Consider the following 21338-nt stretch of genomic DNA (forward strand, 5'->3'; position numbering starts at 1 on the left):
AATTATCTAAGCTTTTTACAAAGCTAATTAGTGATAGAGAGAGGAGAGTCACATAGAAGAAATGCAGCAAAGAGGTTGGAGATCATTAGAAACTTCCAAACCTTTTTGGTAAGAGTCTCCATATCTAAATTCACTGTAGCAAACCTTACATAATTTACATAATTATGAAACAGTTTTGGTGGAATGAAGGAGGTAGCCAACCATCTTTTGAAATAACAAAGGAGGAAATATTTAATTACAATTTGGAAAAAAAAACTAAGTCATTAATCAAAAATTTTAATTCTCATATCCATTGGGCATTAAAGCATGTTAGAACATTTGTTCAATGCATCAAATATCCTATTTTAAATCATTATAATTTATAATGTTAGAAATAATTTCTGCATAAATGAAGTGTCATGCAAGCATTCACAGAAAGTTACCTCACATTTTCTATTACTCATTATTTCCAAAGAGTAGCAGTAGGGTATCAAAATATTAATGTTCCTCTATCTCTTATTAGAGCCCCAACTCTTATCTAGAAATATCACTATCCAAATAAATGCTAAAAAGTTTATTTATTTTAAGCAACTATTTTCCCTTGCTTCAGTGCATGAAATAAAATGAAAGTTAGTTTTATCATTAAGCCTAGAAAAAGGGAGCACAAAATGACTAGCATTCAAGAAACTTTATCAAATATTTAGAGATTCAGAATTAATGAAAAATAAGGTTCCAAATAATCTTAAGATGTATTATCATTTTACTCTGCAAACCTATTTTCACAGCTATTTAAGTTAGTAATCACTTCAACAAGGAGGGGGCAGTGTAGGAGTAGAATAATTTAATTTTTAAAATTTACAAAATTTTTAAAAACAGTCCATCTTCTAGGTGAATATTGTCCTTCAGCTATCACCTGAAATTATAGGCATCATGCCGATATTTTCAATCTGCAATGTGGTTTGATTCTAAACTGGTTTTATTGCATTTCTTTGAAATTTACACATACATAAAATATATTATGTACTAGCATTAATGTATAAGAGAGAAACATTTTTGAAATTTTATGTCATTTTAACACTTAAAATTATTTTTTATCTTTTGTTTACACATCATATTTCCCAATTTTTTCTTCCTCATTCTCTTCCCAGAATCATCCCTTTTAATAATGGGGGGGAAAAGAGAGAGAGAAGAAAAACATGGTACAGCAAAATGAACCAAAGGCTGACATTATATTTAGTGTTCTACACCCATAAACTTCCATGTCTATAGAGTGGAGAGCAGAGTTACGTTCTCATATAGCTTCTTTGGGTTAAGTGTGGTCATTAAAATTGTATAATAGACTGTTTACCTTTTGTGAGTGCAAAAGGCCTACCACTTCTTAGGCTAAGAATGCTTGCACCTAAATCCATGAGTAGCTGACATTCTTTTCTCCTTGTCTATTTGAACTGTTTGGGAGTATTTGCAGTTTCATTTTATTTATCCTTCAAATTGTAAACTTGAAGTGGAGGGAATTTCAGGTACTCTTTGGAATAAGGACCCAGGGGATTATCAGGGAGACCCTAGAGATTTTGGGTATGCTCTATGTAGAAAGGGACCTTTTTGTCCTAAGTAAATAGCCTCATGCAGAGGCATCATGGAGACTTTTACACTGAGGGGAGTTTTCTCATCTGACAGACTTGACCGAGTAGCTTGCATATACACTGGCTTTCCATTTGAGAAAGGAAGCTGGCATAGACAATTACTTTGGTCCCATGGAGGATCAAAATACTCAGAAGATGAAAAAGTCCAAGTTTCTACATCTAAAGCTTCCAAGAGAAATAGGAGTTGGACTCAGAGAGCTCAAAAGAGATTTTGAAAATCAAGAAAGGGAGGTAGAGGAAAAATTGGGGAAAGAAATGAGAGAGATGCAGGAAAAAACATGAAAACCAAGTCAGCAGCTTAGTCAAGGAGATTAAAAAAATGCTGAAGAAAGCAACATGTTAAAAACCAGTTTAGGTCAAATGGAAAAAAGCAGACCAAAAAGTTATTGAGGAGAAGAATACCTTAAAAAGCAGAACTGGACAGATGGAAAAGGAGATAAGAAAGCTCTCTGAAGAAAATAATTTCTTAAAATGTAGGATGGAGCTAAAGGAAGCCAATGACTTTGCAAGGAATCACAAACAATAAAATAATGCCAAAAGAATGAAAAACTAGAAGAAAATGTAAAATATCTCATTGAAAAAACAACTGATGTTCTCTCTCTCTCCTTTTCTTTTCCACACTGTGGCTGCAGCCATGAGTATGCTCAGGCTTCAGAAGAAACTTGCCTCTAGTGTCCTTCGATGTGGAAAGAAGAAGGTATGGCTTGACCCCAATGAGACCAATGAAATTGCCAACGCCAATTCCCGTCAGCAGATCCAAAACTGATTAAGGATGGGCTGATCATCTATAAGCTTGTTACTGTGCATTCTCAAGCCAGATGCTGAAAAAATACTCTGGCTCAGAGGAAGGGCAAGCACATGGGCATTGGTAAGAGAAAGGGTACTGCCAGTGCTCGTATGCCTGAGAAGGTGACTTGGATGAGGCAAATGAGGATTCTGCAATGTCTACTCTGAAGATACTGTGAATCCAAAAAGATTGACCACCATATGTACCACAGCCTTTATTTGAGGGTGAAGGGAAATGTGTTCAAGAATAAGTGGATCCTCATGGAGCACATTCATAAACTGAAGACAGACAAGGCCCAGAAGAAGTTCTTGGCTGACCAGGCTGAAGCTCACCGGTCCAAGACCAAAGAAGCATGAAAGCATCGGGAAGAGTGTTTGCAGGCTAAGAAAGAGGAGATTATCAAGACTTTGTCCAAGGAGGAAGAGACTAAGAAATGATTCTCCCCTGTCCCCTCTGTACATAGTACCTTTCTATTTGGCTCATAAAATAAAACTTGACAGGCTGTCTTGGATGTCCCATCCTTAAAAAAACAAACAAACAAACAAACAAAAAACAACCAGAAACTGATCTGGAAAACAGATCCAGAAGAGATAATTTTAAAATTGTTGGGCTACCTTAAAGTCATGATCAGGAAAGAGTCTTGATTTCATTTTAAAATAATTTCTACAAGAAAATTGCTGATATCCTAGAAGCAGAGGGTAAAATAGAAATTGAGAGAATCCACCAATCTCTTGAAAGAGATCCAAAAAAGATAATCCCCAGGATTATTATAGTAAATTCTGGAACTCCCAAGTCAAAGAGAAAATATAACAAGCAAGTCAGAAGGAAATAATTCAAATACCATGAAGTTATAGTCAGGATTACACAGGATTTAGCAGCATTCACATTAAGGGTACATAGGGCTTGGAATTTAATATTCCGGAAGGCAAGAGGGCCTGGAATGTAACTGAGAATCAGCTACCCAGCAAAACTAAACATATTCTTCAAGGGGAAAAGATGAACTTTCAATGAAACAGAAAAAGAGGAATTCAAATGTTCCTATTGAAACAGCTAGAGCTGAACAGAAAGTTTGATCTTCAAGTACAGGACTCAGGTGATACATAGAGAGCGTAGATGAGAAGGGTAAATTATGACGGATTTAATGATATTGAACTGCATATATTCCTAAATAGGAAGATGATACTGATAATACTCATATGAACCTTCTCATTTATTAGAGCTGTAAGAATGAGCTTATAGAGACAAGGTACAGGAGGGAGCTGAATTTGAAGGTGTAATATATTGTAAAAATGGAGTCAGTGGTTGAAAAGGAAATGCACTAAGAGAAAGGGAAAGGAGAGGTAGAATGGGCTAAGATATTTCATGTAAAAGAGTCCAGAAAAAATTTTTGCAATGTTGTAGAAGTGGGGAAGGTGAGGGAAAATGAGTGAGCCTACATTCTCATCAGAAATGGCTCAGAGAGGAAACAATATACATTCTTAATAGGGTATAGAAATCTAGAAGAAAAAGGAGGAAAAGGGTGTGGGAGAAAGGGGACGGGGAGGGGAGGGAAGATGTAGCTGATAGAGGAGAGGGTAGATCATGGAGAGGGTAGTCAAATACAACCTATTTTTTTTAACCTTTTGCAAGGTGGTGGGATTGAATGGCCTGTCCGAGACCATGTGGCTGGATGGTTACTGGGTCTCTAGAGTGGAATGTAGGCTTGAGGCCTCCTTGTCCTATGTTTGATGTTCTGTTGTGCCATTCAGCTGCCCCACAGCACACTTTTGAAGAGGAACAGAGTGAAAGGAGAAAGAAAATATAATAGATGGTAGTGAGGAGGAATGGATGGAAGGAATTACAATTAGCAACAACAACTGTGAAAAAATATGGAAGTAACTTCTCTGATGGACATATGATAAAGAATGTGATCACCCCAGAGACAGAGTTGCTGGTATCAAAACACAGACTGAAGTACATTTTTTTTCTCTTTATCTCACTTTATATCTCATGAGGTTTTTGTTTTGTGGGGGGAGGGAGGAGGTTTACTCTTACAATAAGACTATTTTAGTAATGCGTAAATAAATAAAAAAGTAAATTAAATTTTTTTTTAAAAGAATATTTTGCTACATTAAACTAGACACTACATTTTAAGAAATTATAAAAGAAAACCACCCAGATATCTTAGAACCAGAAAGGCAAAACAAAAATTAAAAGATCTCAAAATGAACACTTTTAGAACTATTATAGGCAAATTTCAGAGCTCTCTGGTCAAGGAGAAAATACAGCAAGCAGCAAGATAGAATTCAAATATCATGGAGCCACAGACAGGATCAGACAAGATTTAGCAGTTAACATGATAAAGAAGAGGAAAGCTTGTAATATAATATTCCAGGAGGCAAATTCAACAAAGGGTTTTATAAGCATAAATTAAAAATTGGAAACTAAATAATCTAATCCCAAAGAAGAGTGGGTCAAAGAAGAAATCAAAGAAACAATAATTTTGTTAAAGGAAATGACAATGAAACAAAATACCAAAATGTGTGGGAAACAACCAAAGTAGAACTTAGGGGACAATTTATGTCTATAAATGCTTTCATCAATAAAAGAAAAAAATCAATATATCGGGCAACCAACTAAAAAAAAACAAGAAAAAGAGTAAATTTAAAATCCCGATTTTAAGCACAAAATAGAAACTGTAAAAATCTAAAAGATTAATGAAATTGAAAGTTAAAAAAAGATTGAATTAATAAATAAATAAATCTAGTTTCTGGTTTTAATGGGGGGAAAAAAATCCCCAAAATACTTAAACTACATGTTAATTTGATTTTAAAAAAAAGGAAATTTACTGTCAAGATAAAATTAAAGCAATTATAACAAGTTACTTTGGCCAATTATATGCCTCTAAAACTGACAAAAATATAAACTGTGAGGATTAACAGAAGAGGAAATAGAATAGTTGAATAATCCTATTTTTAAAAAAGGAAATTGCACAAGTGAGCTCACTAAGAAAAAAATCCCCAGACCCAGATGGATTTAGAAGCAAATTTTACCAAAAATTGAAAAAAACAATTAATTCCAGTATAATATAAACTATTTGATATATTAAGTAAAGAAGGAGTTCTATCTAAATTTCATTTATGACAAATAAATTTATGACAAATAAATCTGGGAAAGCAAAAACAGAGAAAGAAAACTATATTCCGATTTCCCTAATAAATATTAAATACAAAAATCTTAAATAAAATACTAAATACCAGTAAGCAGACAACAGCAATACATACATACATATATATAATATATATGCAGGGCTGGTTCAATATTAGGAAAATTATAAGCATGAGTGACCAGAACAATAATTAAAACAAAAATCATGATTATATCAATAGATGCAGAAATAATTTTGATAAAATACCACACTCATTTCTATTAAAAAAAACACTAGGAAAGCATAGGAATAGATGGAGTATTTCTTAAAAAGTAATATTTATCTAACATCAAGAGGATGCATTATCTACAATGGGATAAATTTGAGGAGTAAAGCTTCAGGAGCAAAGCAAGAATATCTATTATCACAACAATTATTCAATATTCTACTAGAAATGCTAGCTAAAGAAATAAGAAAAGAAAATGATATTGAAGGAATAAGCATAGGCAATGAAGAAACAAAACTATCCCTCTGCAAATATATTCTTTGACAATCCTAGAGAATCAACTAAAAACCTAGTTGAGACATTTAACATTAGCAAAGCTACAGGATAAAAAATAAACTCACAGAAATTATCATTATTTCAACATACTACTAAAAAAAACCCTGTAGCAAGAGATAGACAAGTGAAATTCCATTTAAAATAACTGCAAACAGTATAAAATACTTGGGAGTGTCCTTCTAAGATATACCCAAGAACTTTATGAACAAAACAAAATATTTTTCATACAAATAAAGCCAGATTTAAACAAGTGAAGAAATATTAATTGCTTATAAGTACATCAAACTACCAAAGAATTATTCTATAGCAAGAAAAAAATTTACATTAAATTTCTCTGATAAAGGTCTTGTTTCTCAAATATATATATATATATATATAAAGAACTGAATCAAATTTATAAAAGTAAAAGCCACTGCTCAATGATAAATGATCAAATGATATGAACAGGCAGTTTTCATAAATAGTTTTATGAAAAAATGCTCTAAATCATTATGGTTAGAGAACAGAAAGTTGAAACAACTCTGAGTTATCACCTCACACCTAGCAGATTTGCTAACATGACAAAAAAGGAAAATGGTAAATGCTGAAGGGGATGTGGAAAAGTTGGAACACTAATGCTCTATTGGTGGCGTTATATAATGGGAACATTAATGTATTGTTGATGGAGTTGTAAAGGGCTTTAAACTATACTTACCTTTTGACCCAGAAATACCACTACTATATTTGTTTACCAAAGAGATGAAAGAAAAAAAGGAAAAAGCGATTACATATTCAAAAACATTTATAGCAACTTTTTGTTATGGCAATAAGAAATTGAGAAAATGTGCACCAACTGAGGAACAAGGTGTGGTATACAATTGTGATGAAATACTATCATACTGTAAGAAATGACAAAAGAGACGGTTTCAGAAAAACCTGGGATTTATATGAACTGATGCAAAGTGAAGTGAGAATACTGCACACAGTAAAAGCAATACTGTAAAGCCAATCAACTGGGAAAGACTGCTTTTCTTTTCAATACAATGATCCATGACAATTCCAAAGGGTTCATGATAAAAATGCTCTCCAGCTCCAGAGAGAGAATTGATATAGTATAGACAGACATTTATTTTTTCATTTATTTTTCTTACCTTTTTTGGTAACATAATTAATATGGGAATATATTTTACATGACTTAAAAATGTATAATGGGTTTCATACGAGGAGGTGCTTGCCTCCTCAAAGGATGGGGGAAGAGCTGGAGGAAAGGAGAGAATTTAGAACTGAAAATTTTAAAATGAATGTTAAACTAATGTCAAAAAAAAAGGTTTAATTCCACGAGTGCTGTTTGAGCAAAAGGTGATGATTTGAATGTGCTAAGCAATAGGAGTCTAGTGTCTTTCAGACTACTTTTTTCAGTTTCCCAAGATTAAAATTATGGATAAACCACAAAGATGGAGAGTTTACATGTAACTAAAGGATTATCATTAGGTTGTATACAATGCACAGGCATTGTAAAATGTAGAGAAGATATGGAAAGGAACCTTATCCTTCCGTATTTTGTTGCTGGCAAGCAAAGTCAGGAAGAAATCTGAACTTTTTGCTAGAAGGCCAAAAAGGTAAGGGGTTTGGTAAGGTGCCAACCAACATGAGGCTGATTTACAACTGATTCATGGCCATTTAAAAGAAATCCATAATGAATTTATATAACTACTACCCTTTATTACCTGTCTTTCCCATCCCTTTGATACTTTATGTTAAGTATTAAATTTAATTTAATTAATTTAAATGGGAAGAATGAGACCCATTAATTCTAAAGAGACTTTAATACATTTTTGCATGTATGTACATGTATATGTACATGTACATGTGCTTCAGGACAAAGTTGTAACTGTTATTTGCTGCTCCAGATATGCGTAATATAAAAGATTATCATTCTGGCCAAAATAAGTTTTTGTTTTAACCAGGAGTTGAACAAAGTATTCAAAAAGAAAAGTGAGTGCTTATGTCGATAATTACTTAAAAGAAGCCTTAAAAATGTGTTTTCATGTAAAATTTGTTTATTTGGAATGTGAAACATACAAATAATTTGTATTCATTAGCACCTTGTAAATGGTGTCTAGTATATAATTCTACTTTACTATATCAAGTTTAATGGAATATGTCTGACTTTATTATGGTACTTTTCTTTTTTTGTTCTTTTTTCTTTTTTTATGTTTTTGCAAGGCAAATGGGGTTAAGCGGCTTGCCCAAGGCCACACAGCTAGGTAATTATTAAGTGTCTGAGACTGGATTTGAACCCAGGTACTCTTGACTCCAAGGCTGGTGCTTTATCCACTACGCCACCTAGCTGCCCCCATGGTACTTTTCTAACCAATCTGTAAAATATAAAATTTGTTTTTCTAGCTGCATTTGCTCAATCTGAGAGAAAATACTTTTGATATCAATTGGGAATAATTAATTTAGGCCAAATTGGCTGAAAATGAGAATTTCTAAAGACTAATGATTATCTAATAACTCAACTAATAAAAATAAAAGATTAGTGGTTTTCTAATAGTGATGATGTATTTCAAGAAATAGTAAACTGAAAGAGCAGAGAACAATTTTTTTACCTTAATATAACTTCTTTTGCCTAAACTTTGAAGTTTGCTACTTTAAATAATTTTATTCAATCATGTCTAGAATTGTTTTCAATGTTCTAGAACAGTTTTCAAATTAATTCTTCCTAAAAATACATTACATAGATCTAATCAATGTTCATGAAGAAAAACTTATTTATTATTCTTTGCATACACCTCTTCTGCCTTTCTTTGCATCTGCAGAGCTTAGCACAATCCCTGACACATAAGTTCCTAATAAATACTTAAGGATGATGCTTTTTTGGACATAAGAGTTACCTTCCTATATAATATACTGCTGCTAGATATAATCTTTTCTTGAGCACTAATAAGCAGTGTGATAATTTACTGCAATGAATGGTCATTTAGAACTGATAGTCTATTAAAAGAATCCTTGGGTCAGCAAAAGGTAGTCAGGTAGTGCAATGGACAAGGAACTGGGCCTGGAATTAGTTTTAAAAAACTTCATTTGACTCTCTCCTTTATTTTTTTTCTTAAACTTGTAAAGAAACTCAACTACACTCATTGCTTCCACTTTCTCTCTCTTTACTCTCATTCACTCCTTACTTGACCTCCATTGTGCTTTATGGCCTCATTGTTCAACTTAAAGTTTTTTCCAATATTACTACTGAACTAAGAATTGCCAAATCTGATAAATTTTAACAAAGCCTTATTTTCTTGACCTCTTCTCTATTTGGCATTATTGACTGGCTTCTCTTCCTGGTTATAGTCTATTCTCTAAATTTTTGTGACTTCCTTCTCTGCTGATTCTTTTGTCTAACCCCTACTTTTCTGGCTTAACTCATCCTATTATGACTTCTAATCATAAGGGTTAACCTAGGTTCTGTCCTTTGACCTTTTTTATTCTCTTTTCATGTATTGCATGTTTCAAATTCCTTCTCTCTGCATTTCTGCCTCATAGAATTCTTCCAGATTCAACTCAAGAACCAACTTGTATATAAAGCCTTTCTTGATTCTCCCAGTTAATATTACAACTCTCTCTCACTACCTTTAATTTATTTTCATTTTTGAAAATTATGCTCTGGTATGCATGTATGTTCTCATCTCCCCTGACAGAATAGAAACTGAGAATAGCAAATATATAATTTATTGCCTAGCACCTAGTAGACAAAAATCATTGGTTCCATTTGGATATATATTAACACCATTCACCTGCTATAGTTGGTCAAACATTTAATTCACCCTTAAAAGTTCCTAGATTTATTGAACGGCAAGTCCTACTTGTAGCTGCCATGGCAGTATCAGACAAAATGACCCTTGGGTCCGATGTTTCCTACCCCTGTATAATACTTGTTGAAAGACTGCAAAATGATCCTTATTGATTGATTTGAGATTTTTAAAAAAAAACTATATGTGAATGCTTGTATTTTTAATTTGAGTACCTTTTAAAATTTTCTCTGTATTCTCTCCTAGAAAAAGCAAGAGGAAAAAATAACATGCAGCAATGTCAATCAATATATCTCCAAAATATAAAAATATATGCAATATTTCATACTTATCAACCTCCCATGTCTGCAAAGAAATGTTTGTTAGAGGAAGGAAATATGGTGACTGCTCAGATCTCTTCTTTGGAATCTTGCTTTTTTACAATTGTGCAATATTCTGCTTTTCAATCTTCCCAGGAGTTCTTTTTTCAAACAATTTATGATTTCAAGTTTATCAAACATTATATGTGACAGAATTCCCTTATTTTTAATTCTCCATTGTCTAATTCTCCTGTTCCATGGATCTTTTCTATTTTTTGACCAATACTGCATAAATTTGATGATTGCTGCTTCAAATTACTGCTTGAAGTCTAAAATTTCTTCCTTCATCATTTTCCCTTGATATTCTGGATGTTTTGTTTTTGACAATAGGATTTTACTATTATTTTATCAATTTCTGTAGCCGCCCCTCCAAATATATTTTTAAAATTTTATTTATTTAAGGCAATGTGGGTAAGTGACTTGCCCAAGGTCACATAGCTAGGCAATTATTAAATGTCTAAGGTCAAATTTGAACTCAGGTCCTCCTGACTTCAGGGCCAGTGCTCTATCCATTGCACCACCTAGCTGCTCCTATCTCCAAATATATTAATGCATTGAAACCCTTAGTTCAACAGCCACACCAAACTTCCTTGTGTCTCAACTTTACAATGATACACAGCTTCCTTTAACACTAAATTTTTTCCATCAATTTGTTTAACATGACCAATTTCATAGCAAAGACTAAGAGAAATATAAATCCCTAGTTACAAATTCAAATACCTCTGATACTAAACTTGCTATTCAAATTCTCATTACTTAGATTTCTTTTTCATTTACAAAGCTATTAATCATCTACAGAACTCATTTGAAAATTCTTTATCTAGAATTTTTTCTTATTAATAGAAACGTTACTATTGTTTTTTACTAAGCAGTTACATGGCTTTTAGTTTCTCTCTGTATCACAATACACCTGTCCTCCTCATATTAAAAACTAATAGAACATCTTAAAAAAAAAAAGGGGGGCAGCTAGGTGGCACAGTGGATAGAGTACCGGCCCTGGAGTCAGGAGTACCTGAGTTCAAAGCTGGCTTCAGACACTTAATAATTACCTAGCTGTGTGGCCTTGGGCAAGCCACTTAACCCCGTTTGCCTTACAAAAATCTAGAAAAAGAAAAAGAACTAACAGAACATAAAATTTAGAGCTGTCAGAAAGGACCTTAGAGAAAATCTAGTCCAAATGCCACATTTCTTGGATAAAGAGTCAGAGGCCTAGGGAGGTCGTTTACCATGTTCAAAGTCATATAGGGGAAAAGTAGCATGAACCCTAGTAATGTGATTATAAATCCAACATTGTGCTATCATATTATTTTGGTATGTTTTGTTTTATAGCTCTCTAAAACCTTCCCCCAAATGAAATCATATTATACGCTTTTTTCCTGTTTTTTAACTGATTCATTCAGCATTACCTCCTATAGTCTCATCATTAAACAAACAATTACTGCCAGATGCTCCTTGAAGGTATCCTATCTCTTTTTTTCTTTCTTTGAATATTTCTTTTTTTTAAGGTTTTTTTTGCAAGGCAAACAGGGTTAAGTGGCTTGCCCAAGGCCACACAGCTAGGTAATTATTAAGTGTCTGAGACCGGATTTGAACCCAAGTACTCCTGACTCCAAGGCCAGTGCTTTATCCACTATGCCACCTAGATGGCCCTCTTTGAATATTTGAACACCATTCAACTAAACTGAATATATATAATTTTTAAATAAAATACATGGTGCCACAAGGGGATGTTAGAATTGTGCAGATTCAGGCAATTCCTGGTAAGTCTACAGTGCTAGTCCATTGTTCCTGAACTTGATCGTCATCAAAGTCCCTGACTCTGGCCCAGAAGTGGTGTATCTACTTTATGTCTCATTGTTTTTACCTAGAAAGTTTTTGTTAATCAGCTTTAAAAATTGGGCTTACAAAAACCAGCATTATAGAGTTACTTATTTCCTTCTAGGTCCTATTCTTACCACATGGATAAGCTACTACAAGATCAAATGTAGGTCAAATTTTATTATGCAAATTCTTTTTAGTACATATTGTGATTGTTATATTGGATTAAAAGGAGAAGCAGGTATTAATAGGGGTCTATAAATCTTTTTTTGTTGTACAGAAACTTTTTTTGTAGCAAAATTTGTTGCAAGAGGATTTAACTTACATTTAATTTTTGAAATGCTATTACATCCATTAACATTTATGATTTATACTATTTATTATTAGTTTTTTATGTAGTATGTTTGGTAGAAATAGATATAAATAAGACTTTAATATATGTCATATGTTTTATATATTCATATTTAAGTAATGAAAGATCTTTAAGTTTGAGAGTTTTGCTTGTAAAATTTTTTAAAAATACAAATTTTCCTTCAAGATAATTATTATTTACTAAAAAGCTAATATTTACTAACATTTTACTATATTACAGTATATATAATGTACAGGTATCATAACAAATTAAATTTTACTTTAAGAAGTAAATTTCTTCTGACAACCAGTCTTGGACAAAGTTTCTTCTTGAGAGAACTAAATTCTAAATGAAATTTCAATAAATTAAGATTTACAAGCACAATCTAGTAAAAGAAAAATAAATTTCTACTGATATGTACTGGCATATAGAAGATATGAAGAAAAAGCCTGGAAAATATGAGTTATATAATCATTAGATGACTTAAAATAATATACTCTTTCCTTCCTAAATCACCCTTGTTTAAAGGAAAAGAGGAATAAAAAAACTAAGTCAAGCCCAGGGAACCTTTGGGAATCCTAATAAATTCTGTAGCTATCAAGGATCTAGTTTGTTCAACTTTTAAATGAAACAGATTTTAAGGCTCATTAACTCTGAGGCAATACCTTAAAAAAGCATTTTTTTCAATGAGTTTGGAATTCTAGGAACAAATTTCCTAAGGCCATTCTGCTTTGGGTAAACAAGGGAGCAGAAAAGAAGGAAGAAAGGAAAGAAGAGAAAGGGGGGAGGACAGAAAAGAGGTGGGAAGTGGGGAGGTGTTTTGGCTCTTTCAGCTAGGCCTTTGGCTCATTTTGTGGTGGTGGGGTGGGCGGGGACACTATCATAGTAGTACAACAAGAGCAGCTAGCTCCAGCATCATGCCTCTTCTGTCTCTCCATACCTTATTATCAGTCCGAATCGTGACTTTCAGTTGTGGTAGTACACGTTCCACTTCTAGATTCCATTCTGCAGCATCTGTTGTAGATTCCAAAATATCTTCTTGTTTGGCAGACTCGTTCATTTCCTAAGAAAAGAAAGATATTACGAGATTGAGTTTATAAAAAGCTATGGTGAAATCTTAAAGCATTTCAACAGCAATTTAAATGAGGCACAGTACTACTGAAATTATAATGGGAACAGAAACTATTCTATCATTCTACCCAATTTAAAAGCAAAATTATTCAAAACTCCATGTAAAGTAGCAAGAGTATAGGAGTCATAGAATCACAGACTTAAAACTGCAAATGACCTTAGAGTCTATTTTAGTTCAATCTCCTCAAGTCAAGATAGGGAAACTGAGGCCCAGGGAGTTTAGGTGACTTAAGATTATCCAGGTAATAAGTGGCAGATTCAGGATTTGAACCCATGTCCATTTCTTCGAAGGGAAGCAATATGTTTCAGATGAAAGAATTCTGAACTTTCACATTGAGCTTAGAGCCATGGGACTAGAGTTTGAATCTCAGCTTTGCCACATAGGGTGGTCTTGTTCAGTCGTGCCAACTTTATATGGCCCTTTGGACTCCGATCCATGGGGTTTTCTTGGTTATAATTGTTTGCTATTTCCTTTTCTAGTGCACCCCCATTTTACATATGAGAAACTGAGGCAAAAAGGGAAAAGTGACTTGCCCAGGATCACATAGCTAGTAAATTGTCTGAGGCCAAATATGAACTAAAATCTCCCTGACTCCAAGACCGGAGCTCTAGCTGCTGCATCACATTGCTGAACCCTGGGTCAGTCTACCTAGTGTTAAATAGGTGCTTGAAACTAGATTCAAGAGGCGACTAGGTGGTGCAGTGGATAAAAGCACTGGCCCTGGAGTAAGGAGTACCTGAGTTCAAATCCCGCCTCATACACTTAATAATTACCTAGCTTTGTGGCCTTGGGCAAGCCACTTAACCCCATTGCCTTGCAAAAAAACCTAAAAAAAAAATGTACCAAAAAAAAAGAAAGAAAAAGCTAGATTCAAAAAAGAAAGCATGTTCTAGTGGAAAGAGAGCAATATTTGGAGTCTGACACCTGGAATTAAATTTGAGTTTGCTGTTTTTTTATCTTTGTGACTTTGGGCAAGTTACTTCCTTTGTCCTCATCCATAAAAACAGGAGGATTACCTTGAAGGTCCTTTCAATCTCTAAATCTCTGACCCAAAAAACGAAAAATAAGATACAGTCTGATAATTAGAATTGAAAGGACTTTTGATTTGACCCCATCATAAAAGAAAACTTGGGCCCAAAGAATTGACTTGCACAAGGTCACCCCCAAATCACAGAGATAAGATTCAAAGTCCAAATATCTGATTCTAGATCTGGTATTCTTTCTCCCGTGACCCTGAAGAGGGCAGTTAAGGATTCTACTTGTGCTTGAGGTCTAATTCATATTTCAAAGGTTTAAAACTGCACTAAGATTTTTGGGATATTCTGTGCAAAGAAAATACAGGCTCTGGTGAGTGCCTTATGGGCAAGCTATAAACATAATGTCACTTAGCAAGAATTTCATTTAGCCATCCCAGTTCATAAGCTGCTCTATGCTCTAAACTGGACACTTTAGGAAGTTGCATCAACCTTCTCAGAACACAAAAGTGTCATTTAGTTCATTTATATAGTACTTTGCTAATCAGTAAGATACCCAAGTGAGCTGAAAGCCTTTAATGTAGCTGTTCAAATTTCCTAACTCCCTTCTAGAAAATAACTTATACACTGGCAGACTCCACCTAATTACTTAATGAGGAAGGGGAGAAAAGAAAAAGGTTTCTCAGGATACTTAAATTACTTCCTGTTTGCCCCATTTATTTGACTACCATTTTCCCCAACAGAAATTCCTAATGCCTAGTAACCTGATGCATTAACTACACAAGTCATAAATTTGAAGTATAATTTTCAAAGCCCATACCTTTTACTAGGTATATTTTTCCTTTAGAAAATTATACTTCTCAATTCGTTTGTTTTCTGTTTAGTATATGTAATTTTATGCAGGGTTCTGAGTAGAAGGGAAAAAAAGTTGCTTTGATTTAATCAAAATGATCGATTGTGAAGACAAAGCAGTTCTATAAACCAGCATTCACAGGGTAGGTGCTACTCTTGGGAAACAGCATTTTCTAGGAAACAGCTACAGTGGAAATAGTTAAATCTAAGTCACACCATAACCACCAAGAATCCTTGGCTCAGGGGCAGCTAGGTGGTAAATGGATAGAGCACTGGCCCTGGAGTTGGGAGGATCTGAATTCAAATCTGACCGTATAACACTTAATGATTGCCTGGTTGTGTGTCCTTGGGCAAGTCCCTGAACCCCATTGCCTTGCAAAAACCCAAAAAGGAAAAAAAAAACAGAATCCTTGACCCATAGCATTATTCTAGATGTCAGAGTTGTCTTGATTCTTGTTAATCTCCTTTAAATAATATTTTTAATTTTAATAATTTCTAACAAAAATAAAGCACACATTCATTTATTCATTCAAAAAGGATTAAGTATCTAATAAATGCCAAGTATTGAAGATACAAAATAAAAAATAATAGATTCCTGTCCTCAAAGAGTTTATAGTCTGTATAATGTAAGTTTATACACACCTACAAGAAAGCTTACATTTACAGGGAAGGGAGAATATCTTTATCTCCTTTTAAAAAGTTTTTTTGAAAACAGTTTAGTTTTTTCCTTCCTAACACAGGATCAACTTCATGAATATCAAATTTTGCATTGTACTATATGGAACATAGTGAAGCCCTTAGGGGCTTATTAAAGTATTTTTAGAGGTTTACCCTCATAAAAAAATGGCCATAAATCACTAATCTTCCTGAGTTCTTATGTCTGCTGTTTCTCCCCATCACAATTTTTCTGTCTCCTCCTTTGTTGCCAGATGACACAAATTATTCCAGCCTACTGAAGACTCCATGCCCACCTGTTTTACATCTTGAAATTTTTATGGCCTTGGAAATCAGATAATTAAGTTTATTAAAATTATGTGCATAAGAGTCAAAACACTCCGAATAAAGGACTGAGAAACTCTCCTATTAATAAATTGCATGGATAAATAAAACTTATTTAGTGTGACAATTTTGTGACTCCAAGTTTGCAGATTCAAAAGTCTTTTTAGTTTTCTTTCTACTTTTCCTAACTTTATTCTAGACAGATAAGATAGGCAAGTTCCAGATAGGTGAAAGGTTACTAATGGGTGACAGAACTTCTCTTCATTGTTTCAGGCACAAATGAAAAAACAGAATAAGGATAAGGAACAATAATATGCCACTTGGATTAAGAGGATTTTCCTCAGAAGCTATACCTATTTTTAAATTATTCAAAGTTTAAGTTGAAAGAATCTTTAAGTCCATTTTATTTTTATTTAGTTAATTTTTACAAGTCTACCATGTCTCTTTAAGGGCTGTATTTTTCTTTAATTCAGTGAGTTTGATCCATTGCATTCTTGCTATATTTGGTTTTACACGATTTAACAGTATATTACCATGAAGATCAATGTTTACTAGTTCAAGTTAAAAATGTATATTCAGATGTATTCTGAATGATTCAAATTAAATACTAGTTGCAATCTATCAAGGGGAAAAGATGGATAGAAGCTCATGTCTTTAAATACATTTGGTTCAAGAAAATTAAAAAAAAAAACTCAAGTTGCAAAGCTGATAAAAAGAAATTAACAGATTTAAGAAACTGAGCATCTGAGAAACTCATATTCTCATAACAAGAAATATTTTTCAAAAAAATACAGAAATAATCAATATAAAACCACCATTGTATTACTTTAATTAGAAATTTTAACTGATCTTTGAAAGGTTTGATTTCCAAATTTACCTTTTTTCTTTCAAGCAGCATTATTAGACAGCCTGAGTAAGGCAGAGTTATTGAGTTAAAAATAAACAACAACCAGAAAAGGAAAGAAAACCCTTCATGCACATATGAAGGATCTAGGGATCCTTAATTAAGTGGGATGGGAGAAACTATAGGATAGAAGGAGTACAATCAGCATCAGTGGAGGAAATCCATAGGAAATCATGTATGTAACAAAGTACCAAAGTACAACATATGGTCAGAGTAAGTCCTTAGAAATGCCAGGTCCCATGTGTACAAACAGCAAATGACTTAAATGTACAAATATATGAGCAAGTTGTTACAGTGTCGACTACTTCCTTTCTTCCTAATTATAATTCCCTAGGGTTGACACCGCCACGTTATGTATGAGTTTATTCTATCTATCTCTATCCTTATTAACACATCCTGACCCCAAACCCAACTTTTAAATAAAGCCAAATTACTAATAATTCTCTAGTTTAGAGAAGAAAAAAATTTAACTACATTTTGTAAAAAAAAAAAATCAAAAAATCAAGTATTATTATGTGTTTAGTAGTACGAATTAAACCAAATGAGTACCAGACAGTCAATCCGTTAAAAAAAAATAAACCTTTTATTAGGCTCCTCCTCTGTGCCAAGCAAAGGAAATACAAATACAAAATGGGACATAAGACAACTCCTGTTCTTAAGGAGCTCACAATCTAATGGGAAGGGATAAAGTACAAAGAAATATAAAACAAGCTATCCACAGGATAAATAGGAAATAATTAACAATGGAAAAATACTGGAATTAAAAGGTTACCTGTAGAAGGTGGGACTTTAATTGGGACTTGAAAGAAGCCAGGGAGGTCAGGAGTCAGAGTGAAGGGAGGGGTGCTTTCTAAGGTTGGGGAATAGTGGAGAGAAAATGCCTGGAGACAAGAGTTAAAGTGTCTAGTTGTTTTTTTTTTGGGGGGGGGCAGCCAGGAGATCAGTATGACTGGACTGCAGAGGTAAGGTATAAGAAGGCTGCAAAGGTAGGTGGGCTTAATGCCAAATGGAGTATTCTGGAACTGAACTTTGAAGCAATATGGAGACAGAGATCTTTATTTGGAGGTTCACTAGAACTGATCGGATCTATGCTTTAGGAAAATCACTTTAGTGACTGAATGGAGAAGGGATTGGAGTGGGGAGAGAGTTAAAGCAGGCAGATCCTCCAACAGGTATTGTAGTAATCAAGGAATGAGGGGAGGAAGATCTGTACTAGACTGGTGGCAGTGTCAGAAGAGAGAAGGAGGGGGGGGGGGTGTATTTAAGAACTGAAAAGGTAAAATTGGCAGGCTTTAGGAATATCTTGGATTTAGAGGATGAGAGATAATGAGGAATCCAGGATAACTCCCAGGTTGTGAAACTGAGGAACTGGGAGGATGGTGTGCCCTTTACAGTAACAAGGAGGATAGATGTGGGGAGAAGTAGGGGAAAGATAATGGGTTCCATTTTGATATTTGGTCTTTGATTACTAGGAATTTATATTATTTGGGGTCTGATAAGATAAATAAAAATTACATATAAACAAATATATGCCAGAAATCAAGACAGTGAATTATTCTCAAAATAAATGTTAAAGACAGTGATAAAGAGAGATTAAGATGAGGCAAAATTAAATGTCTGACTGGCAGGTTTCATAAAGGAAGAGAGACTTGAACCCTATAAGGCTTTGAAAGTTTGAATTTAATGACTGGAAAAGAAAAGAACGTTCCAGAAAAGGAAAATAGTGCAAAGACACAGGACAGGACTCAATAGGATTTATTTAGGATACATTAAATAGAATGGCCTGAAGAACAGAGGGTGTGCTGTAGAATTGTGGAGCTGTTGGAAAATAATAAAGGATAGATATGGCAGACTATGAGGGACCTTGAAAAGGTAATCTTTGAGAAATTTCTATTTTATCCTAAAAGCAGATTATTATTTGAAAGTATATGAACTAGTAAAATTATGAAAGTGAAATCTGGGAAGGCTTAACAATAAGTGTTTAATTAACTATTGCTGATTAATTGATTGATAGTGAGAAGCAGTGTATAAAGAGCTAGTCTTGAAATTATAGACAGAAGAAACTTAGTTGATACAAAGTAGTTGTGGGACCTGGCCTAAATCACTCAGCCTCAGGGTCCCAGGCAACTCTCTAGGCAGGGATTATAAATTGTTTAAGAGCTGTTGATCTATATTAGAAAAGTTTATATACTGGGAAGTCCCTATAAATGATGGAATCCTGAGTTATAAAAAAAGGCTAATGGCAATGTGAAGGATAAATCATCTTTTCTCTCCTCAAATTTATCACACCTTCCCTTACCTCTACCCTTTTAAGCTCAGCACCTTAACTTTAAAGTATTTACTCTTCTCAAAACCTCTTTCCCCAGGCTCTAATAATGACCTGCCAAGGTCAGTTCTTCTTCATCACCCTCTGCTCCTTCAGGCTATTCTATTTAGTGTATCCTAAATAAATCCTATTGATTCCTGTCCTGTGCTTTTGCATGTACTATTTTCCTTTTCTGGAATGTTCTTCTCTTTTCTTTTCCACTCATTAAATTCAAACCTTCAAAAGCCTATAGGGTTCAAGTTTCTCTTCCTTTATAAAACCTGATAGTCAAACATTGAATTTTACCTAATCTTAATCTCCCTTTATCACTGTCTGTAACATTTATTTTGAGAATAATTCACTGTCATGATTTCTGATCCCACCCATCTTTTTCAGCATACTCCATCCCTACTTAACTCCCTCCCTTAATCTTCATCATTTTTCTATCTACTAACTTTTTTCCTGCTGTTTTCAAATGTGCCCAAGTCTTCAAAAAAAAATTATTAGACCCTACCCAATTCCTTAAGTCCATATTCTTTTCTTTCTCAGCCAAGCTGTCTACTCTCATTGCCTCACTTCCTTTCTCCCTTCATTTATCCCTCAACCCTTTACAATTTGACTTCTGACCTTATCATTCAACTAAAACAGTTTTCTCCAAAATTACAATGAACTATTAACTGCCAAATTTGATAAGACATTTCTCAATTCTCTATTTCTTCCTGACCTATCTGCTACATCTGTCACTGCTGACTACCCTCCCCCTCCTGGAAATACTCTCGTCTCTGGATTTTGGTGGTTCCATTCTCTCTTTCCTATTTTTCTACCCATACAACTATTCCTTCTCAGTCTTCTTTGCTATTCAACATCCACATCATGCAGCCTCACTGTGAGTCACCTCCTGGTATCTGTCCTGGTCCTGTTCTTGAACCCTTCCCACTCTCCCCAACCTCACTTCCTGATCACTAATCCCAATTGCTTACATGAACCTCAATCCCACGTCACCAATTGCCTATTAATCATTTCAAATTGGATGTCCTGAAACATGTTAGTCTAAACATGACTAGAACAGAACTACCTTTCCCCACAAATCCATTCCTTTTCCAAACTTCACTATTTCTATCAAAGGCACAATCTGTCTTCTGACCTCCAAATTTCGTAATCTTTCTTTATTAATGCCTTACCCTCCCTTATAACTAATCAGCTACCAAAAATAGCTATTTCTACCTCTATAATATCCCTTACATCTGACCCTGTCTCTCTACTCTATCACTCCCTTAGTTCAATTCTTAATTATCTTTTCTTTAACAGTCAAAGTACCATCTTTCTTTTACACAAAAACCTTTCTAAAACCCACCAACTGCATGACCCTTATCAACTACAGTGTATTTGTATGTGTCCTCTTTATTTTTTTTATTCCTATTATATATACACTATATATATGTATATCCCCTGACATTATATGCATATAATGAATATATAACATATAAATATATATATATATATATTCTTAATTCCCCTGATAGAATATAAGATTCTGAAGAGAAAGATGGTTTCATTCTTTATAATTATATTCCAAGTGCCTGGCACAGTGCTTGACAAATAGAGCTTATTAAACGCTTAGAGACTGAAAGAAATCAACCGAGGGCTGGAATCATCAAGAAAAGACTTCACTGACAAGGCAGAATTTTGGTGAGGCCTTTAAGAATCTGTGTAGAGAATTTGTATGTATAGGACGTTGCAGAAGCAGTAATGATATGGTATGT

The 21338-nt window shown here is 34.0% G+C and overlaps 1 protein-coding gene and 1 pseudogene across 3 annotated transcripts in view; one reads left to right on the forward strand and one right to left on the reverse strand.

Moving 5' to 3' along the window:
- IFT57 (intraflagellar transport 57) overlaps nt 1-21338 on the reverse strand; it is a 76713-nt gene that overhangs the window by 33512 nt on the left and 21863 nt on the right. For all 3 annotated transcript variants that reach the window (XR_012474071.1, XM_074214437.1, XM_074214438.1), the window contains exon 6: nt 13350-13472. Coding sequence is in view for 2 of the 3 variants with exons in the window: in XM_074214437.1 (XP_074070538.1) it covers nt 13350-13472 (123 nt within the window). In the remaining variant the exon portion in view is untranslated. The remainder of the gene's footprint in view (nt 1-13349; nt 13473-21338) is intronic.
- On the forward strand, nt 2221-2920 carry LOC141507084 (large ribosomal subunit protein eL19-like; annotated as a pseudogene).

Source organism: Macrotis lagotis, chromosome 1, assembly GCF_037893015.1.
Source record: "Macrotis lagotis isolate mMagLag1 chromosome 1, bilby.v1.9.chrom.fasta, whole genome shotgun sequence".
Lineage (NCBI taxonomy): Eukaryota > Metazoa > Chordata > Mammalia > Peramelemorphia > Peramelidae > Macrotis > Macrotis lagotis.